Raw genomic sequence first — 23,692 nt, 5'->3', positions numbered from 1 at the left:
CTTTGGGTGAAAGAGGAGAGTGTAGTGGGGGATTAAGAGATGGAATTTGATCTGCTCTCGTTTACCCTTGCGCCGACTTTTGAAGTCTTTGATCGCTGTAAGAAGAAAGATCTTATTCAGATAGCAGAGTTTTTTAACATCGTAATTTCCAAAGAAGCTACCAAACAAGTCATTAAAGAAAAGTTGTATGACAAATTGGTAAGCGATGGAATTTTGCCGAGTCAAAGCAATGATGGTGAGGAGGTAGAGCAACATGCAGCAGCAGATAAAGATGTGGATAGTGTAGGTCCACCTGACATTGACTCTATGGCTTTTCAAGACCCTAGGTTAGCAGTGAGGTTAAAGGAATTAGATCTAGAAATAAAGAAGCAGGAGTGTGAAGCTCAGATGATTAAATTGAGAACCATTGAAGCGGAGGCTGATCGGGATATTCAGTTGCAAAAATTGGCTTTAGAAGCTCAGCGTACTGCTGTACAACCAATCCCTTTTCCGCATGTCAAAACCTCTTCAGTTTCCTCTCCTACTTTGACAGCAACTAGTCTTTTGTCTGATGGGCATAGCCATGTATCTTCTGCCGTTCCTTTTGACCCCAGTAGATCTATTAAGCTAGTACCACCGTTCAGAGAGGCGGAAGTAGATTCCTACTTTGTGACGTTCGAGCGAGTCGCAGGAAAGTTAGCATGGCCGAAGGAGATGTTGGCTCTATTGTTACAGTGTAGTCTCACTGGAAAAGCGCAGGAGGTCTGTTCTGCTCTACCAATCGAATCTTCTCTTGACTATGACATAATTAAGGCAGCGGTTTTACGCGCGTTTGAGCTTGTCCCTGAAGCTTACCGGCAAAAATTTCGGCGCCACGTGAAAACAGCCAGACAGTCTTACGTAGAGTTTGCAAGGGAGAAAAAAATCCTCTTTGATAAATGGTGTCTCTCTAGCAAGATAACGACTCTGGAACAGTTGCAGGAGTTAATCATGCTAGAAGACTTTAAGAATTGTGTGCCAGAGAATGTGGTGGTTCATTTGAATGAACAAAAAGTCGCTTGCTTGTCTAACGCTGCTGTTTTGGCTGACGAATTTGTATTGACACATCGCACTGTTTTTACTACAGCACGGCAGACAAAATTTGCCACACCGTATTCAGGCGATTCGTTGAATGTGATGCCTCCTGTAGCACGCCCTGCTAGAGTAGAAAATTTCCCAAAGAGTGCTCGTAAATTTAAACCTGCAAATAGTGAGAGACGGGAATGTTTTTACTGTCTAAGCCCTGAACACTTGATTGCGGACTGTCATCAGTGGAAGCAGAAGGGTTCGAAAACGAAGAGTGTAGCACTTGCTCAGTCATTACCAAAATTAAGCCCAACTGATGTAGAAAGTTACCAGCCATTTCTTCAGGAGGGCATGGTTTCTATATTCCCTGATGCTGAGTTTAAGCCAGTAGTCATGCTTAGAGACACTGGAGCTATGCAGTCCTTCATTCTGGAGCGTAGCCTTCCATTTTCTGCTGACACGTACACAGGATATGATGTGTTGGTCCGTGGTATTGAGATGTGCTGTGCTAATGTGCCTTTGCATACGGTTCACTTAAAGTCAGGTCTTGTAAGTGGAACTGTTAAACTGGGTGTCCGCAGACAGTTACCTGTAGAAGGTATAGACTTAATTATAGGGAATGATTTAGCAGGTGGCGAAGTTTTTCCTTCTCCAATTGTGACACATACCCCAAGTGTAAAGGAGCAGTCTAACCTGTCTACCTTTTATCCTTCAGCATTCCCAGCATGCGCAGTGACCCGTGCACAGGCACAAAAGTTCAAGGAAGTGGTGGATCTTGCTGATTCCTTTCTGGTCTCTGACACTACCCCATGTGAGTATTCGCTGATCCCAGTGCCTGAGCTTTCACCTGATCCTAGTTCAGAGTCAAAAAGCCCCTTAAAAGTGAGTCGAGAACATTTGATAACTGCTCAGAGAGAAGACCCAACGCTAGCTAAGTGTGTTAAAGCTGCAGATCTTGGGCAAGTGCCTAATTCTGGGGTTATGTATTTCTGGGATCATGGACTACTGATGCGTAGATGGAAACCAGATGAAGAGGATGAGAACTGTCAGCTGGTCCAGCAAATTGTGTTGCCTTCTGGCTATCGCCTGCATGTGTTGAAGCTGGCTCATGAACACGTAATGTCCGGTCATCTAGGAGTGACGAAGACATCCTATCGAGTTTCCCGATACTTCTACTGGCCTGGTATAAAGTCTGCTGTGTCTGCCTTTTGCAAAGCTTGCAAAGCTTGCAAAGTTTGCCAACTCACGGGAAAACCGAACCAACGAGTTCCTGTCGCTCCTCTTACGCCAATCCCTGTGATGTGTGAGCCCTTTGAACGACTGATCATCGATTGTGTGGGCCCATTGCCTAAGTCCAAGGCAGGACATCAATATATGTTAACTATCATGTGTGCTGCAACACGCTTTCCCGAAGCAGTCCCATTACGCAACCTGAAAGCCAAAGCAGTTGTGAAAAAGCTGGTCAAGTTCTGTTCCACTTTCGGCCTGCCAAAAGTAATCCAGACAGACCGTGGCACTAATTTTACGTCAAGAATGTTTGAGCAGATTCTAAAGGAGCTTGACATAAATCATCAGTTATCCAGTGCCTACCACCCAGAGTCACAAGGTGCGATTGAGAGGTTTCATCAAACTCTTAAAACGATGTTGCGCAGCTATTGTGTTGAGACAGGAAAAGATTGGGACGAGGGTCTCCCCTTTCTTCTGTTCGCTGTGAGAGAGACAGTACAAGAGTCTCTAGGATATAGTCCAGCAGAGCTTGTCTTCGGTCATGTGGTGCGAGGACCGTTAAAGTTGAGTGAGCAACTGTTGACTGAACATTCAACCCCTGTGGCTATCCCTGACTATGTCCAGTCTCTTCGTCAGAGACTTCAGAGCGCTCGTGGAGTAGCAGCAAAACACCCTGAAACCGCACAAGGCAAGATGAAAGCACGCTTTGACCAGAAGTCTGTTAGCAGATCTTTCCAGCCTGGCGATTTGGTTCTAGCTTTGCTACCCATTCCTGGTTCTGTGTTCCAGGCGAAGTTTAATGGTCCCTACGTTGTCAAGAGGAAAGTGAGTGACGCAAATTACATCATTGACACACCTGACCGCAGACGTAAAAGCCGTTTGTGCCACATCAACATGCTGAAAAGGTATGTGACTACACAAAGTGAGACAAAGTGTGACAAACCCACAGTGGAAGCGAAGTGTGAGACCGCAAGTGTGCCAACCTCCACTGTTGCTATGGTTATCAGCTATACCATGGAAGACGATGGATTGTGTAATAAAGGTCAAGTTTCCTCCACACGTTTACAGAACTCTGCCATTCTAAGTGACCTTAAGAGTTACCTTGCTCATCTCGGTGAAAGTCAGGCTGAAGAACTGACTAATTTGCTGCATAAGTTCCCTAGTTTATTCTCAGATGTGCCTGGAAAAACTGCAATGTGTTCCCATGACATTGATGTTGGAAATGCGTCCCCCATCAAACAGCATCCTTATCGAGTCAATCCCCAAAAGCGTAACATAATGAAGGCTGAAGTGGAGTATATGCTGCAGAATGGAATTGCTGTGCCAAGTCAGAGTCCCTGGAGTTCGCCCTGCTTACTGGTACCAAAGCTTGATTCCACCTATCGCTTCTGCACCGACTTCCGCAAAGTCAACAACATCACTAAAGCAGATTCCTTCCCACTCCCTAGAATGGAAGACTGTGTGGACAGGGTGGGCAACGCTAAGTTTGTAACAAAGCTAGACCTCCTGAAAGGATACTGGCAGGTCCCTCTGACTCCGCGGGCATCAGAAATATCAGCTTTTGTCACCTCAGACAGCTTTCTGCAATATTCTGTCTTAGCTTTTGGGATGCGAAACGCTCCTGCCACATTCCAGCGTTTAATGTATAATGTGTTAGCAGGTGTGGAAGACTGTGAAGTATACTTGGATGACGTGGTTGTCCACTCAAATACCTGGACAGAACATCTATCCTCCCTTGCGAATGTGTTTCAGCGCTTTGCTAATGCCTCGTTGACCTTGAACCTCGCCAAGTGCGAGTTCGCTAAGGGAATGATCTGCTATTTAGGTAAACAAGTGGGACAAGGAATGGTGAAGCCTGTCGAAGCCAAAGTTGCAGCTATCCTTGAATACAATATCCCTTCTAATAAACGTGAACTGCGCAGGTTCCTTGGAATGTGTGGATACTACCGTGCTTTCTGCCCAAACTTTGCCACCGTTGTCTCGCCACTAACTGATCTACTAAGCACTACAAAAAGGTTTGTCTGGACACCCAGTTGTGAGTATGCTTTCAATGCATCGAAAGACTTGCTCTGTAGCGCCCCAATACTCAAAGCCCCTCAATTTGATGCCCCATTTAAGTTAGAAGTTGATGCCTCAGCTACAGGGGCTGGTGCGGTCCTGTTGCAGGATGATAATTTGTGTAGAGCATCCGGTTTCATACTTCTCTAAAAAGTTCTCAAGGTGTCAGCAGAACTATAGTGTCATTGAGAAGGAGGCACTGGCAATGTTGATGGCCCTACAGCATTTTGAGGTGTATTTAGGTGGTGGTGTAGCTCCAATCGTAGTGTACACAGACCATAACCCCTTAATTTTTCTTGAGCGCATGTCTAATGTGAATCAGCGGCTTATGCGGTGGTCTCTCGCCGTTCAAGAGTTTAATCTTGACGTCCGTTACAAAAAAGGCTCAGAAAATGTTGTTGCGGATGCATTATCTAGGTCATAAATAGTTTTTATGATTATAATAACATGTGAATGCTATTTACTTTTAAATAGTGAAAGTGAATTGGTGACTGTTTGTTATAAATAACTTGTTATTTATAAACTTATCGGTGGGGGTGTTACGTCCCATGACGTAATATTTAGAGTTTATGGGTGCTGGCGATGTTTTCTCCCCTCCTTCTGTCTCTCTCTCTCCCTCTGCCAGGCAGCGCCCCAAATCACCTGCAGCTGGTGCTGATTAACAGGAGTGGATATAAAACACCAAAGACACCGTGTTCGAAAGAGATCCCTCTTCGGCTATCCCAGACGTTGTGGTGTTACTTGTTGTTAAAACTTTATCTGTGAGATCTGTGTGATCTGTGTTTGAGTACCACGAGCTCTTAGACTGTGTGAGTTTAAGTTGTTCAACCGTGTAGGGAGACGGGTGCCAATTTGTTTGGAGTATCTACTCCTGAACTTTTCTCCTGTTTATTCTTTGTTAGTCAGGGAGAGAGGTAAGATAATTGTCTTTGATTTCATCTTCTTTTTGTTAGGAAATTTAATTGGGTTTAAACCTTAGGAAGTCTCCATTTTGTTTGTTATTTTGGCCTCGCCCTCTCCTGACGATTTGGTTATTATTTAAACTTATTTATCTGTTACTGACCCTTGCTTATTTTGTAAATATATTGAGCAAGCCTTTGTTGGCCTCAATTCAAGAAAATAAATAAAGAACTACTTAATCATTCTCCCTCAAGTTCCTTTTATGATCAGGTCAAACTCAAAGGGTGTTGTGTAAATCTGTTAGATATAAAAGTGAAATACAGATAGAGCTGGGATAGAGGAAAAGGAGATTTCTCACTTCTTTTTAATTGTTACATCTTTCATTTATTGTTAGTCCCTCTTTTCCCCTAGACTAGAGAGAGGGAACGTAACACTTGAATAGTTTATTAACAATCTTCCATAAAGCCGCTGTTTAGATCATCATCTACAAGAGTCACAGATTTACTGGATTCAGAGCAAAATGACAGTGAAAGAGAGAAACCTTCTTTAACATGATCAGACGCTCCGCCGTCCCACGATCCGTCTGTCTGTAACCATTCACTGTTTCTGGATCATTCATTATTAATCCTGCGATGATGCGTCTGAGTCTCACACGAGCAGAAGACAGATCTCTCACACACACTTCAGTCTCAGCAAACACACTTCAACATTCAGAAAGATGTTATTGCTCGGCCACTGAAATAAAGCGCTTCGTTGTGTGGAAACTGCAGTTATTTTTTACAAGATGAAATACTGTTGTTTTACTGAAATCATTGTTTATTTGGGCGAGTGGATGACTTTTAAGGGCTTTTAGGATAGAGCTGATTTTCTTTTATTTGAATATGAGACTTTGAATCAGATCTCCATCTACCCAAAGATTTACACATCTATGTTTTTGAGCTTTTTTAAGCTTTGTCTTTCCCTCGAAGTTTATCAAGATAAGATATTACTCATAACTGTTTTATCAAAACTACTGAATCTATCATTCATCTCAATGCATTATTAATTATTAATTAAAGCAATTTTAATACATTCTGATGACCTATGACCTCTGGAATGACCTTTACACCTCTAATGAAGTTCACAGTGACAAACTTGTTTATCTTAGTGATGCTTCTCATTTGAATCATCAGAAAGCCTGTAGCGTCAGACACAGGAATAAATGTTTATGACTCGTAACATGGAAAAATATCATAAACACTGTTATGATTTATGTGCATCATGTGTTGGAATCCTTACACAGATTTACATATAGATTATTTGCATCGCAGCTCACGCTTCAGGAGGATTTATAACTCTGAGTCTGAACACTGAGAATCTGAACCAACAGCAACCATGAGCTTCATCTTCATCATCTTCATCTGGATGTTCTCCAGCTGTTTCACAGGTGAGGAAATATGAAGTTAAACTGCTAATCCAATTGATCATTTGTGTTAGAAATATTATCCAAATATGTAATTCTGAATGTTTAGGCCTATTTATTCTTCTTGATGTAGAATCAGTTGGTGAAGTGACAGTCACTCAGACGCCTGCAGTGAAACCTGTTCATCTCAGAGACACAGTTACTATATCCTGTAAAACCAGTCCTGAAGTTTACCAGGGTTGGAGTGTTCAGCCTCTATCCTGGTACTTACAGAAACCTGGAGAAGCTCCTAAACTCCTGATTTATGCAGCAGACAGCCTCGAGTCAGGAACTCCATCTAGATTCAGTGGCAGTGGATCTAACAGTGATTTCACTCTGAGCATCAGTGGAGTCCAGACTGAAGATGCTGGACATTATTACTGTCAGAGTTTACATTGCAGACCAGATTCTGATGGTGATTGTGTGGGTGATTTTGTGTTCACACAGTGATAAAGAGTCGTACAAAAACCTCGGTCAGTCAGAGTCACAGTGACTGAACTGAAACTGCAGCTGCTCAAACACACACACACACACACACACACACACACACACACACACACACACACACACACACACACACACACACACACACACACACACACACACATGATGATCTTGAGCTTCATCAGTTTTTAATATTTTTGATTGTGATTTTTCAGAAGTCAGACTGTATTTGTCTCCTGTTTCTATTACATCCTTCATGTAGAAATTCAGTCACTTTTGATTTTCACTTCAGTGGATATTCTTCAATCCTTCACCACATTTTTTATTTTCTGCATTTATAATTTAATATATTCTTCTTTCTAAACTGCATCATCAGAATCATACACACGTTCTGCTTGACCAGTTTAATAAGTCTGTTGATTTATTAAGTTAATCCCTCATAATTCAGATATTAACAGCATCATATAAACACATCCCTCAATTTCAGAGCAGATTATAATATTTTATATTAATATCTATGTATGGAGAAATTAGCACTAATATAAACATTTATTCAAAAATGATAGATTACCCAACAGGAGCTGTCCTCTATTTAAAACAGCATATTCATGTCACCATATTTTTTTTACATTTATTTTATAAACATTACAGTAATAAAAGTGAAGATGTTTATATCATGTGTGACGCTGTAGGATTACCATAAGAGGGCTCCACCACAGACAGTACCTCACATCCACAGACGCCATTCCCCATAATCCTTAGTTCAGACTATCATCCACGATCACCTTCACCTGTCATTACCGTGTTTAACTCACCCTATAATAGCCTGGTTTTCACATTCATTCCCTGCGAAGTCTTGTTTAGTGTTTGTACGGCAAATCTGAGCGTTCTGTCTGTTATTCCCGGTTTTGATCTCGGCCTGTCCTTGGATTTTCCTTTTTGCCTGTGATCCTGTTATAGTTTGGACTGATTACCCGGTGTTTAAGACCTCTGGCCTGTTTTCTGGATTACGTCTTTGGATTACGCTCTGTTCAATAAAACGTCTCAGGTTACTACTGTAACCATAGTTCCCTGAGATAGGGAACGAGACGATGCGTCACTTGACGCTGTAAAGACTCTACTTGGGTCTGATCAATGGGGAATTTGCATGTCATAATTAATAATTAATAACTAATAATTATTCATACAGATTTGGATCAGCCCAGTCTTACATGTTAATAAATCTCCCATTAAGGGAGGCTTTGTCATTTTACCTGCGTGCATACATGTGTATCCCCACAATTAATCACAAATGAATTGTAACTAATTATACAGACCACGTTTTACAAGACAGGTAAAATTAATTAGCTCAATTAATTTATAGAGTTGTGAAAACAAATTCTGTGGCCACAAGAATTAGCTTTCTTGCTCTATAAAGTTTACACATACCCGTCTGAGGTATTTCTGTAAAGAGCTCGTAACGTTATCGAAGCATATCAGTGACTTGGGTTATGAGCAACAGGCAATGAGTCAATCAAAAGGATATAATGTATTTAATGAAGCTGAACTACTTAAGCATTTACTACAATGATACATGTATTTACAAACATTAAACACAAACTAAGACGACGCGGGGCGTTTAGACAATTGGTACCCATGTAAACATGAGTTGGAGAGAGAGAGAGAAAGGGAGAAAGTTGGTGAGAGAGTTGGTGAGAGTGTTGGTGAGAGAGTTGGTGAGAGAGCGAGGGAGAGAGACAGAGCTGGTACAATTTCACCTCGACATCAACCTTTCTGAAACAACACGAAAACACCATTGTAAGGCTTCTTAGAAGCTGTAACGGGAATGATACTTGCAAAGCATATGAGGTCTGTGTGTGTCGCGGGCTCCTTGCGCGGTCCGGTCGGCCCGCATGTTGAACGAAGGTCCTGTCCTGCTTGCGCGCGTCGTGTGGAGCGCGACCGCAGCGTTTTTGCACGGCCCGTCCAGGCGCGTGCATGGTTGGCCGCTTGCGCGTGGCCCCTTTGTTCCATGGGGGACCACGTGGCGTTCGTTGGCATTCGGCGCGAGTGTTTGAAAGGCTTAAAGTCTTTGAGGTGACGTTACCCGAGGAAATAGTTTCGGCAAAGTCCATTTCCTTTCCTGGGAGACGAACTCGGGAGTAAGTTAAAGAAGAGACGAACTTTAGACGAACAAAAGAAAAGATCCATGGTGGGATCAGATCTCCAGGAGGAGATCGCTAGCATCACATGTTTCTCTGAGAAGGTCAGACTGCAAGAGAGAGTCCAGAGGGAGGTTCAGTCCTCTTTAGAGGAACTGGAGTCCACACCTCTGAGGTGCGAACTGGCCAATGACATTCAACGAAACTTTTGGCGGCCAAATTCTCTTTGTCTTGTCAAAGTTAAACTATGGCCGTGTCCGCCTCTTTTATGACCAGTCAGAATTTGTCAGAATCATTCCACAAGATGATAAAAACATAGAAAACATACATTTTACTGTAATCTTCTGTATCTGACCAAATCAGTTGGAACGAGATAATTAAAACGGTACCAAACACAACATTTACACATAATTGGAATATGAAGATACATCTTAATACATAACTTTTAAACTCTCAAGAGTTTCACTGATACGCTAGGAGATCATTTCTAAACTACCATGGACTGGGAAACACACAGACATACAGGAATATATCGTATACAATTGGTAATGGCTCGTTTTATGCGTGTAATGTAAAGGTCCATTATGTGTGTGTGTGTGTTGGTTCGTGTGTGTGTTTGTTAGAGTTCTGTTATCTCTGAGTTCTGAGATGGCGGAGGGCATGGAATGTTTCAAGCATTTTATGACTCTGGCCATTCCTGAGAGAGTGTGTGTGTGTGTGTTGCATTCAGTCTTTTTGGGTCTTTAGCAGGATGTATTTAGTTATTCAGATTCACCCTTTTAGCCCAGTCCTTACAACGCTTTGGGAACGCCCCCAGCGTGAATGCGTCTGAGCATCAATGTCAACTAGTCCAATGGAAAGAATGAGCGTCACGGGCGGGTGACGTCATGACCAGGAAGGCATAAGAGCACATCCGGTGAAACGCGGCATTAGCTTCAAAAAGTCGAAGCAAGCCGATCACAGGGATGCAGGAAGTATGGCAGGGTGACGCATCGTCTCGTTCCCTATCTCAGGGAACTATGGTTACAGTAGTAACCTGAGACGTTCCCTTTCGAGGGAACTCGCGATGCGTCACTTGACGCTTTGGGAACGAGAATACCCAAAACGCCAGAATTCCAAGTACCTGAGTGTCAGTCTGTTGGAACTAAGCACTAAGCACCTGAGAACCTGGGGCAGCATCCAGGTCCAAACTGTAAAACCTGACGAATTTGAGCGGTGAGGACCAGCCTGCCGCATCACAAACGTCTTGGAGAGAAACTCCAAATAGTAAGGCTTTAGAGGCCGCCATACCCCTCGTAGAGTGAGCTCTGACCACCAAAGGACACGGCTGGTCAGAGTACTCGTATGCAAGTGAAATAGCCTCAACTATCCACTTACTAACCGTCTGTTTAGAAGCAGGAAGACCCTTCTTAGGTGATCCAAAGCAAATAAATAACTGGTCGGACTTCCTCATAGACGATGTCCGATGAACATAAGTATCCAGTGCTCGCACTGGACACAAGAGGTTCAGCCTTTCCTGGTCCGCAGATGTAAAAGGAGGACAGAAAGCCTGCAGCACGATAGGCCTCGGAATCAAGGTCGGCACCTTAGGGACGTATCCCTGTTTTGGATAAAAGAATGCCTTGACCATCCCCGGTGCAAACTCAAGGCAAGTGGGGGAAACCGAAAGAGCCTGAAGGTCTCCAACTCTCTTAAGGGACGAAATAGCTAGCAGAAAGATAGTCTTAAGGGTAAGAAATTTCTCTGAAACCGAATCTAAGGGCTCGAATGGAGCCCTAGACAGGCCTTCTAGAACTATTGCCAAATCCCAAGCTGGCACCCTAGTGCGAGATGCAGGCCTCAGCCTCAATGTGCCACGAAGGAAACGTGTAATCAGGGGGTCTCGACCCAACGATGTACCCCCCACCAGGGCGTGGTAAGCCGCAATGGCCGCCACGTAAACCTTAAGTGTGGAAGGACATAAACCTGACGTAAAGCGCTCCTGCAAGAACTCGAGTACTGTGTTCACAGAACAGTTAACCGGATCTCACTGATGTCGGTGACACCATACAGAAAAAACTTTCCATTTTAGCGCATATAGTTTCCTAGTAGCTGGAGCTCTGGAGCTTAGAATGGTCTCAACAACCTCGGTTGAGAGACCACTCTCTATGAGTTGGGCCCCCTCAGAGGCCAAACCCACAGTTTCCAAATCCCCTGCCGGGGGTGCAATATTGCATCCCCTGCCTGAGACAGAAGGTCTCTCCTGATCGGGACCTCCAAGGGAGGTCCGTCGAGGAGAAAAATTAGGTCCGCAAACCAAATTCAGCTCGGCCAGGGTGGTGCTACTAAATAGGCTTATTCCATCCTGGCGGAATCACTCCAGAACTCCTGGGAGCAGAGCAACAGGGGGAAATGCGTACAGACGTAGCCTCAGCCACGTCTGCACCATAGCAACCAGCCCCGAGGGGACTGGTTGAGTGAGGGATAACCAGAGTGGACAGTGCGTCGTATGCTGAGACGAGAACAAATCCACTTCTGCCTGGCCATAAAACTCCCATATTTGCTCCACCGCCTCGGGGTGGAGTCCCCTGGCCTCAGCCCCTGCCTCGACAGGGTGTCTGCTCCAATATTCTGGCCCCCCTGGAATATACACTGCCCTCAGACAGCGTAATTTCCTGAGGGACCAAAATAATAGGCCACCAACGTGTTGTCTGTGGGTCAAGAACCAGAGTTTCCTCCATATAACCAAGGCGCGGGGATACTGCCGCGTGATCTTGATCGTACGGAGTGGGTTTCCCCTCAGGGAGAACCCTCTGGTCCTGAGCCACCACTGTAAAGGTCTCACGTACAGCAGGTCAAAGGGTATCACATTGAACGCTGCTGCCCTGAGGCCTAACAGTCACTGTTTCAGAACAACACATGATGGCCCCTCAGGTCTGGGAGGAGATGTCTCAACGCATTGAAGACGACCATCATCTCTAGGCAATTCATGTGCCAAGCGAGATGATGACTCCTCCCAAGCCCTGAGCTGAGCGGCCTTCCAATACCGCTCCCCAGCCGGTGAGGGAAGCATCTGTCGAGATAGCAACTCGACGACAAAGAGCTCCCAACACCGGACCCTGGGTTAAGAACCAGTGTTTCCTCCATATAACCAAGGCACGAAGGCACCGCCGCGTGATCTTGATCATACGAAGTGGGTTTCCCCTCGGGGAGAACCCTCTGGTCCTGAGCCACCACTGCAAAGGTCTCATGTACAGCAGGCCAAAAGGTATCCCGTTGGACGCTACTGCCACAAGACCCAACAGTCTCTCGAACTGTTTTACAGTGCGTGACTGGCCTAGCCCCAGCTCTTTTGTGGCTGTTAGGATAGCAGCTACACGAACGGGCGACAGAGTGGCCCGCATCGTCACTGAATCCCATACCACACCAAGGAAAGTGGTTCTCTGTACTGGAGAAAGCACACTTTTCTTGGCATTGAGCCTCAACCCCAACATCTGCATATGAGCGAGAACGACACCTCGGTGCCGAACCGCTAACTGTTCTGATTCCACTAGAATCAGCCAGTCATCTATGCAATTCAGAATGTGTATACACTGCAACCTGGCGGGGCCAGAGCTGCGTCTACACACTTCGTGAATGTGCGGGGTGATAGAGCTAGACCGAAAGGAAGTGCCTGATACCGGTGTTCTTTGCCCCAAAGAAAACCTCAGGAACCTCCTGTGCAGAGGGAGGATGGAGATATGGAAGTATACGTCTTTTAGATCTATCGTGACAAACCAGTCCTCGGATCTGATTTGAGTCACGATCTGTTTGAGTGTCAGCATCTTGGACTTGAGTTCCAGCACCAAACACTCCAACAGACGAAGATCTAGTATGTGACGCAGCTCTCCATCCTTTTTTGGAACAATGAGATAACGACTGTAAAGACCCGACGCAATGTCGGGTGAGTACACCTGCTCTATAGCTTTCTTTGCTAACAGGGCCTTTACCTCTTGCTCCATTACCAGAGAGATTACCATTACCCATAGAGATATATTTGGCAGTAGCTTCCGCGCTGCCAGAAAATCTACCAAGGGAACCAGCCCCTCGAGGCTGGCCTCTGGTGTAATAAAGACAGCCAGTCCGGGGACCTGAAACATACTGGCAGGAACCACCCGAACTGACTGTTTTCGAACCCCCCTCAGAGGGCGCGAGTCCGACGCAACGTCGAGTTGACGCTGCGCCAGAAGCTCGCTGGAGAACGCTGCGCCCCGAAGCACCAAGGGTGGCGGGGTTGGCAGAACGGTCCCCTGAGGGCACAGAGATGGAAAGGGCACCGTATAATGAGGTGTACACCATTCCACCCCGGTTGGGGCTGCCCTCACCGGTCTGACGCCGTGGCGCCAGACCTTTTCTTTTGAGCCGCAGCCTTCTCAGCATGAAGAACGGTCCTCGGATCCGGCTTCTGCTTTGAAGGCTTTGGCTGCTGTGTTGTGTATGAGAAACTAGCCGGCTGGAGCTGCTCACGCCCAGCAGCCCCAGTGGGTTGGACATAGCGAGGGAGAGATTATCTTGTATCTTTCTCCATGATTCCCATCAAATTGAGCCAGAGGTGTCTCTCAGTGACCACAAGGGCTGCCATCCCTGAGAGATAAATCTGAGGCCCGACGGAGTTCTCAAACCCCATCGGGCCAAACTCCCTCACTTCTGTCCAAATACCACAGCAGGTCAGCCTGATATGCTTGCAGCACTGCTATAGTGTGCAAGCAGGCTCATGCTAGACCCACTGCCATATATGCTTTTCCCACTAGATTAAAAAATAGTTTTCTTTATTGGTTTAGTGAGAGAAGCCGACGCCTTCAGGGACGATACTGAACCGGGAGACATAGCTCGCAAGTGTCTGTTCTACCCGGGGTATTGCCCCATAGCCATACTCTCTTAACCCCCAAATATCTGAATATACATGAATGTGGGGGCTAAAAGACAAGAAGAGTAAGGCTTTTTCCATGATCTAGACAGCTCGCTGTGCAGACCGGGAAAAATGGAAGGCCCCGTGATGGAGGTGAAAAAATAGAGGGAAGGAAACTCGTTTAATTTATTTATTTATTTTTTAGAACGAGTGCCCCCTTATTTCTGCTGGCCATGAAATATTTAATTTATCTACAGCCCTAGTAAACACCTCCACCAGCTTATTTTTTATATATATATTTTATATATATTCACTTTATTTTATATATAATATATAAACTATCATATATATATATATATATAGGGTTATATATTTCTCATACGCTGGGGAAAGAGATGGCAAATCCACTTCCCCCATGATTGTGTTTTTCACTTTCAATGCCCAGCACATCTACCTCCTCGGAGGTAGAGCACTGAAGCATTGGTCTCTCTCCCCGGGCGGAAGAGACCGCAACGCGGGCTTCCGAGACCGGAGAGAGAGCACTGGATCGCTCGGGAAAGGGAGGAGAAAAGATCCGCGGACCCGTCTCCAACCCCGTAAAGAGATCCTATTTGCGATCCACAGGAATGCATTCTCCGCGCTGCCTCGGCAGACGCGGATCCTGCACCCTGAGAATCGCGAGCCTGGCCACTTTCCTCGAAAAGTGACAGGCGAGAGCGGAGCATGCGAAGCGAAAGCTTCTCACAATGCTGGCACTCAGCCCCCTCGAAGGCTGAGACCGCATGCTCCACTCCCAAACAAACTACACAAAGCTCGTGTGTGTCCCCACCCGTTAAATAACGCGGGCAGGGAGACGCACACTGTTTGTACATTTGTTTCGCCATAACTCTTCCAAAATATATGCAACAGACAACAATAAATAGACAGAGACAGAGTAACACAGATCGCTTGCTGAGACACAGAAGCTAATGCCGCGTTTCACCGGATGTGCTCTTATGCCTTCCTGGTCATGACGTCACCCGCCCGTGACGCTCATTCTTTCCATTGGACTAGTTGACATTGATGCTCAGACGCATTCACGCTGGGGGCGTTCCCAAAGCGTCAAGTGACGCATCGCGAGTTCCCTCGAAAGGGAACTGCATTTGGATCCTCAACCTTCGTGTCTCAGAGCAGTACGCGACAGACGCGACTCACAATCAAACTCAGTTATTCAGTGACTGACAGAGACTCGTGTGTGTGATGATCATGTTCATAAACTGCAGGAACACACACGGATTTGGTGTAAAATCTGGGAATTAACAGCAACGTTTCACTCCAACTACAGTAAAAATATTCTCCAAGTCTCACAGTGAGTCTTGTCTCGCTTTCGAGGCTACAGATTATATAATCCATTGAATAAAACTATAGTTTTTTATCCTGCTAAGAGAACCGACGGCCAGCGCTGCAAAGTTTCTGAAGTGACATTACATATAAATGCTGGATTCACTCTGCATGGATGTGACACGTTACAATAATCACACATTAAAGCAATGTAAAGGCAGATTAAAAGATTAATAGAAATATATAGCAAAATATATATATTTCAATTCTATTCCAGTTATTGGTAAAAGTGATGACCTGTAAATAATGTTAAATGTCTCGCTGTACACTGTATGGTGGAGCCGTTGCTGAAGTTTAAATCTGAACTTTACTATAGAACACCTTCAGTGATTTGAGTCTGGATCCGGATCTGCTCATATTCAGATATTCAGATTAATATACTGAAGCTGGTCTTGTAGATGTAATCAGAACTGAATTGAATGATATAATCTTTAACATTTTGACTATTGTATATGATACAATATTATGAAAAACATTCATTTTGACTCTGTTCTCACTTCAGTGATTGCGTGTTGTGTCTGTTATTGAGTGACTGTCTTCAGGGAAATGATGTGGAGTGTGTTTGCATATTGATCAGATCTTCAGTGTGTGAGAGTGTTTATAGTGCTGTGAGTTTAACACTTCATCACTGACACACACAGCAATCTTCATCAACATGACCTTCATCATCATCTTCATCTGGACTCTCACAGCGTTTGCTCAAGGTTTGTGGAGCACAAGTTTGATATCACTTCATTTCTTCAAGTATATTGTCAAAGTTTTGAGTGTATTTTCTTATTGTGTGTTTCAGAGTGTAGAGGACAGATCACTGTCACTCAGAGTCCCTCAATAACAGCAGAACAACCAGGAGGAACTGTGAATATCAAATGTAAAACCAGCAGTGATGTACTCAGGGATGGTGATGAGGATGATTATTTATTCTGGTACTTACAGAAACCTGGAGAAGCTCCTAAACTCCTGATTCGTTATGTAAAAAAACTCCAGTCAGGAACTCCATCTAGATTCAGTGGCAGTGGATCTAACAGTGATTTCACTCTGAGCATCAGTGGAGTCCAGACTGAAGATGCTGGACATTATTACTGTCAGAGTTTCCATTATACCGACAGTGGTGATGAAGTGTTCACACAGTGATAAAGAGTCGTACAAAAACCTCGGTCAGTCAGAGTCACAGTGACTGAACTGAAACTGCAGCTGCTCAAGGGAGGATCTGAAATAACATCGTCACACTTGCATCTGAAATAAAACCATATAAATTAATCTGACACTCTTAATGATTATAAAGGTCAGAAAGAGATTTTGTGCTCTTATAGATCAGTGACACATTTGAGATCTGAGGGATTTCACTTTGCCCTAGTTGCTGCCTTTTATTAATAATATATCTTTTCATAATATTCCATGATTATTTAATTTGACTATCCTAGCATGTCATTTGTTTATTATGCACTGTATTCATATTATATACTGCAGACAGTACGAGTTTTATATTAGCTTGCTGTATTAATTGTAGCCCTTGATCAACAGTTCAGTTTAAGACAAGCTAAGTTTATTATTGCACATTTCATACACTATGGCAATAAAAGTGCTTTACAGAAAGGAATTAAAATAATCACAAAATAAAAGCAATGAAAATTAAAACAGCTAAAAGGAAACTAAAAGAGATATATGATACAGTTAAATGAATTAAAAGAGTAAAAAAAATGATATAGATAAACTTCTCATCTGGCAAAACACCGGTGTGTCATATTTCCACAACTCCCAGTTTTGCTCTGGTTTCCCCATTCTGGTTACACTGTGTGTGTGTGTGTGTGTGTGTGTGTGTGTGTGTGTGTGTGTGTGTGTGTGTGTGTGTGTGTGTGTGTGTGTGTGTGTGTGTGTGTGTGTGTGTGTGTGTGTGTGTGTGTGTGTGTGCTGTTCTGTCGTCGCCTAAAGCCTTGCTTATACTTTCTCCTGTATGGCGTGTGGAAAGTGCCTTGGATTTCCTACCGAAGGAGACAGTCGTGTATTTGTACGTGAGAGAAGGAGTGCGTCGCACCACAGACGTGTGACACAATAAATTAATATCTTATCCTCATGGTTTTTTCTATCTTTCTTATCAATCATTGTTAACTTTTTTCTTTTACTTTCCCGTGTTCTTGATACATGTTGTGTAGAAAGTCTGCAACCTTTCAGTGTGACTTGATTGACTGACCAAATCTGAATGATTATTCCTGCGGCCGATCTCTGTGTTTGGATATAAGAAGCCTCTCTCTGACACACACATGTCCTGTGAGGAATTGTTGAGTTGTTGACAATAAGTTCCTTTTGCTTGTTTGATATGTTTGATATTTTGAATAGGCCTACATTAAATTCTAGTTTGATTAGTTTCTTTGATCCTATTTATTTAATTTGTTAAAGCTGATTTTAGATGTATGATTTAAAACATGCTAATGTGTTTGTATTACACTAATTGTTACTATTTTATTTATGGTTTTATTAGAAATCAACAATAACCATCACTTGTCATCAATGAGAAATGTCTATACTCCTACATATTAAATAAACTGAGAGAAAAAAGACACTCAGCCAAATCAGCCTAAACTTCCTTCAAAATTTCGAAATATTGTGTATTGTCTACAAAGTTGTATGTCATTAATGTAATCTCTATACTATTTACAAGCATAATAATACAATTTAAAAAAATTACTCCCATTAACATTTCCTCACTTTCTCCTGATTGAAGACTATGTGCAAATGATACACCATCAGAGTTGCTATTTTATGTCATTTTCAGAATTATGAACAATAACTTTAAAAATGAACACAAAAATTCAGTAATTATAATCTATCAACATAATATTCTGGAATGTGACATTCTGAGTTTTACTTTTGATATCTTCAGTAAATACTGATGGGATTTTACACTTGACCACAATGGGCGAATACTAGCTCACAATATCAAACTTTATGCGATATAGTTTTCAGGTGAAGGCGACAAGAATGTATTTTAACAGCCTATAATTTTCAAGAAATCTACAATGACAAAATAAATGGCTGGAAAATAGGCTTTTAATCACAAAATACATATTTTTTAGTCATAAGTGAACAATAGCCTTTGACTTAAAATCATATAATGAGGCAATAATAATTGGTTCAATTAATGTATCAAAAGTAAGTAATCATATTGTTAAAGTGAACAACACTATTAAAATACATTAAGAAATGTATAACGAATAAACTTATGTACATCATGGATTATCAGAAATGCCAGCAGAGAGCGCCGTCGCCTGTTACACTTGTTACACTTTACATCAAGAGCAAACCATTGTTTATCTAATGTTTAATTGCTCTTAATCTGTAATGTTTGGCCACATCTTTATGATAGAAATGCTACAGCCACTCATTTCTTGAACATGAATGTGAGCATCAGAACATGCAAACTCAGAGCAAGGCTTTACCGTTTCATTTTAAAACCTCATCCATAAATCTGCATATTTAGAAATATATTTATGCAGTCTCCTGTGTTGTTGGCGTATGCTATTAAATTGTTACAAATCAGTTCAACAGCACAAGTTTCGTCCACATTCCCAAATGCACGTTATTGTGATAAAAAAAAAAAAATACAGAATAAAATAATACAAGGACCGTAAATGGTTTTGCCACAAACTTAACTCTGTTGAACAGAACAGTATAAGAGGGATAAAGGGTTAGGGATCTTTATGTCCCAAACATGTATTTCATTTTCTTTCTACTTTGGAACATACAAATTACATGGAGACTTATGGAAGACTTTTCCATGTCCCTCAAAAATATGATTTTGGGGATTTCTTAAGATAAATACAATGGCTCTTTTCAGATAAATTGTGAAAACTCTTGAAACCAATACCATTTACAGTACAACTCACATATTTATCTGTTTTCTTGTGTCTTCTCCAATGTTGTTGTTGTTGTTTTTTCTTGGTCGCTCAGCATTTTTCTGTTTTTAATTGTCATTACTTGAAGCCACTGTTTGTGTCTGCTTGCTCACTTTCAGGAAAACAGTGTGAATGGTAACGATAGACTGACATTGATTTATTGTATGTTGTGGGAAGTAATCTATAAACTCTTAAATTCATCATTACTAATAGAAGTTGTGGGTTGTCAGAATAGTAGGTTCATTAAATATATTACAAATAAAATTCAGAGTAGTCTACATGTTCATATTGTGCTATAATGTGTAGCACTTGCTCCAACACAATACTTAATCTACTGGAGATGTAGGTTTTCACGGAGTGTGGGAAGAAATATAATGGCTTATAGACTACAGATATTAAGCTTCGCACATGAACATGAACTCTCAGGCCATGTTGGCATCAGGAAAACATGATAATTTGTTAAAACATTTCTTTTGGCCATCTTTGAAATCTGATGTAAAGTTCTGTAAGTCGTGTCATGCCTGCCAGATAGCCAATAAACCTGTCAGGGTTCTGTCACTTCTGTCTAATTTAGGGAGTGTGACGCCATTTATTTTGCATATGTTTATTCTATGTTTTGGGTTAAGGAGTTGGGGGAGTTGCGTTGTATTTTTCTTTTAATGTGATTTATTTCTTTTTTAGGGAATTTAGAGGGTACTAAATTAGTTATTTTTGTGTATTATTTTGGCCCTGTCCACTCCTGAATTTAACCCCTTTGTTTCTGGTTTTCACTGAATTTTTGTTAATAAATGTATATTTGTTTGAACATTATCTTTGTGGGTGAGCGCACATTCATTTGTGTTGCGGCTGGAAGACGGTCGTAACACTGTTACCACTGAAGCGTTTGCATAGAGAGTGTGTTTTACATGAGCGACACACGCTTCAGTGCTCTGCATGTGTTTATAACTCTGTCAAACACCAAACATGATCAACAACTGTTTTTCACTAGAACTGAACCTTCAACCAACAAAAATGACTTTCATCACCGTATTGATCTGGACGCTGGCAGTATTATGTCGAGGTTTGTGTCAGTCAAGATTATATACATTATTTAGTTATCTTTATGTGTGTTGTGAAGATATATTGTTGTAAAAGTGTTTGTGGTTTCTAATATTTCTCTCTTGTCAGAATCTGTTGGTCAGGAGACAGTGACTCAAACTCCCTCAGAGCGGCTCTATGAACCTGGACAATCAGTCACTATAACCTGTAAAACTAGCAGTGATCCAGCCTGCTGTTATGGTGATGGGAAACCCCTTCTTAGCTGGTACTTACAGAAACCTGGAGAAGCTCCTAAACTCCTGATTTATTACACAAACCGCCTCCAGTCAGGAACTGCATCTAGATTCAGTGGCAGTGGATCTAACAGTGATTTCACTCTGACCATCAGTGGAGTCCAGACTGAAGATGCTGGACATTATTACTGTCAGAGTTATCACAGTGGTAATGTGTTCACACAGTGATAAAGAGTCGTACAAAAACCTCGGTCAGTCAGAGTCACAGTGACTGAACTGAAACTGCAGCTGCTCAAACACACACACACACACTCAACAGTGAAGAAACGACTCAATATGTTCTTATTGAACATCACTTTGTTGAGATTCATCAGTTTTTGACCTTTTTGATTGTGCAGGAATCACATTTGTCTCCTGTTTCTATTACATCCTTTATGTAGAAATTCAGTCACTTTTGATTTTCACTTCAATGGATATTTTTCAATTCATTCAAAACATTTTTGATTTTCTGTGTTGATGATTTAATATATTATTTTTTTATAGTAAACTGCACCATCAGCATCTTAATATATGTTGAGCAGTTTAATAAGTCGAAGGATTTATTAAATGAATGACACACACACACACACACACACACACACAGAGGACAAACAGAGGAACTACACATTTGCACAAAATGACTTATGACTGAAATTAACTCTATTAGACTGATCTGATCTGTGACAGACGAGTTTGACTCTAATATTCTCAGAATCAGAGAAAACTGAGTGTGTAAACTGATATAAATCAAACAAACAACAGTGGCGCAATATTTTGTGTGTTTTTTGTACATTAAACTACACAGTAAAGTGTAACCTATAATTATGTTCTTGAACCTTTTTACAGTAGCTCCTTCATCTCAAACTAATGAAATTATTATTCATAACTCATCCCTCCATCAGCAGAAGTGAAACTGTTCCAGTTCAGAGAGTTGAACCAGTAAAAGAGTGAAACTGTGAGTTTGAGGTGAAAATCTCATTTGCATTGTCAGGTTTAGTGATTGTGATGTCTCAGAATAGAGCAGCTCGTCTCCAGTGACCATGTTCAAACCCCTAGAGCTTCATTTGACATTTACTGCTGAATGCAGCTGTTCTCAACTATTACAATCAATCAAAAGCAGCTGAAACTTTAGTGCAGGACTTTGAAGGAACGACACACTGATCAATGATGCAGTCACACACACATGTAAGCTTGCGTTCAGATGAAGCTTTATTGAATGAACAGCAATGGCAGCACATTGACAGACTGCTTCAGTATTGAGCTGTAAATCACGTGCCGCTCAGATACGCTGGTCTTCACTGGAGAAACATCAGCACTCGGAGCTCTTGAGGAACGAGGCCTCGTGAGCAGCTCCGGCATGTGTTCCTCTGCAGACCAAGTGCTCTCTGCCTTCCCAGCGTGCTTTGCTGAGGCTCAGGACGCTGCTGCGACTGTAGAGACCGCCCCGCTCGCTCTCTGCGCTGGTCTGAACCCCCTCGGTGACCTCTGACCCGTCCAGCGTCCAGCTCACCGTCGCCCCCTGTGGAGAGTAAGAGCTGAGCAGGCAGAGCAGAGCGGAGGAGTCTCCAGAGACCAGCAGAGACACGGAGGGAGACACGGAGGGCCCGGCTGAAACACACACACACACACACACACACACAGATAGTTAGATGTCTGACTCGGTCATGTAGTAGAAATCACAAAAAATCTATCTTTACAGAAATTCCACATAACTGCTTTCATTCATAAACCACAAATATCCTGAATTCAGTTTAAAATATTCTCAGTTAAATCAATATTCACTAATACTAAAAAATGTATCATGTAATTCTAAATATAAATCAGTTCTGTAAAGCAGACATGATATACAGCGAATCTTACAGTAATTTGATGTTTTCTGAATAATCATTTCATCATTAATTGTATTTTGAAAAATTCTTAAGACTCTCACAATCATAATGATCAGCAAATTTCAGTTCAAATGATGAATTTTTCAAATCTTTCTATTTGTCTGATGGCGACGCCTAAAAATATAATTATTTTATCCGTATAATCAAACTTTTGTGTAATGGATTTTAAAAAGTATTAGCAGTTAAATTTACCAAGAATTATGGACACAATTATGTACTTTAAAAAAAAACTGAATATGACAGAAAATATCACAATATTACATTCAATATAATATTACAATAATATTTCAGTCAACATGTTAAAAAACAATGAATTTTAGCAATTATAATATATGAAATTACTCATGTATAATATGAAATATGCTTTGAAATATAAAAAAAAGATAAACATGATGAAATCTCACGGAATATACGAGTTTTTTGTAAAATAACAGACAAATAGAAATTGTGAAACAATCAAATTCGCCATGAAATATTGCAGTTAATTTTTTTTATTTAAACTCTTTTTTAATTTTATTTATCTTGTTGCCAAATGCTTGCTAAAATAATCTAAAAACAAAACAAATAAATAAAAAATAAATCATTTTTAGAGAATAGAAGAGACTTACTGATCGTCAGTTTAGTTCCTCCACCGAAAGTCCTCCACAGTGTTTCATTCTAGTGAAAGCGTCGTACAAAAACCTCCGTCACACTCAAATGAACACACACACCAGCAGAGAAAGAGACGAACGACACACACACACACACACACACTGATATGAGACTCAACATCATGATTATTGAACTGAAGTGACTTTCACAGAAACAGCCTCATCGTCTCTAAATGTCTCTTAATGCATGAAAACTATTCAATCTAAATAAATAATCTAATCATAAAGACTCTGTACTGATATTTACACATTAACTGAGAGTTTCTAAATGATCGTGTGTTTCTCAAAGCATTTGAATGAGTTTTGATGACCTGTGACCTCTGGAATGACCTTTGACCTCTCATGGAGTTCACAGTGAAATACTTGTTTCTTTTAGTGATGAAACTCTGTCACTCGATTCATCAGAAAGTCTGAACTCTGAACCAGAGACTCATGCAGAATAAAGAAGAAA

General features: G+C 41.9%; 3 gene segments (V, D, J or C); 2 read left to right on the top strand and 1 right to left on the bottom strand.

Annotated features, from left to right (window-relative positions):
- Positions 1-16,157: 16,157 nt before the first annotated feature.
- Positions 16,158-16,633, top strand: LOC130097061 (Ig kappa chain V region 4135-like). The segment is given in 2 exon segments: positions 16,158-16,206; positions 16,293-16,633. Coding segments are annotated over 2 exon segments (390 nt in total).
- A 3,712-nt stretch (positions 16,634-20,345) lies between these two features.
- LOC130097011 (immunoglobulin kappa variable 1-8-like) lies at positions 20,346-20,906 on the top strand. The segment is given in 2 exon segments: positions 20,346-20,452; positions 20,560-20,906. Coding segments are annotated over 2 exon segments (429 nt in total).
- Positions 20,907-21,895: 989 nt separating this feature from the next.
- LOC130097060 (Ig lambda-2 chain C region-like) lies at positions 21,896-23,365 on the bottom strand. The segment is given in 3 exon segments: positions 21,896-22,310; positions 23,200-23,248; positions 23,345-23,365. Coding segments are annotated over 3 exon segments (369 nt in total).
- Between the last annotated feature and the right edge of the window lie 327 nt (positions 23,366-23,692).

This window comes from Rhinichthys klamathensis, unplaced genomic scaffold (genome assembly GCF_029890125.1).
Source record: "Rhinichthys klamathensis goyatoka isolate OS25496 unplaced genomic scaffold, OSU_Roscu_1.1 h1tg000209l_1, whole genome shotgun sequence".
NCBI classification, from domain to species: domain Eukaryota; kingdom Metazoa; phylum Chordata; class Actinopteri; order Cypriniformes; family Leuciscidae; genus Rhinichthys; species Rhinichthys klamathensis.
This window is presented reverse-complemented; position numbering and strand designations above follow the sequence as displayed.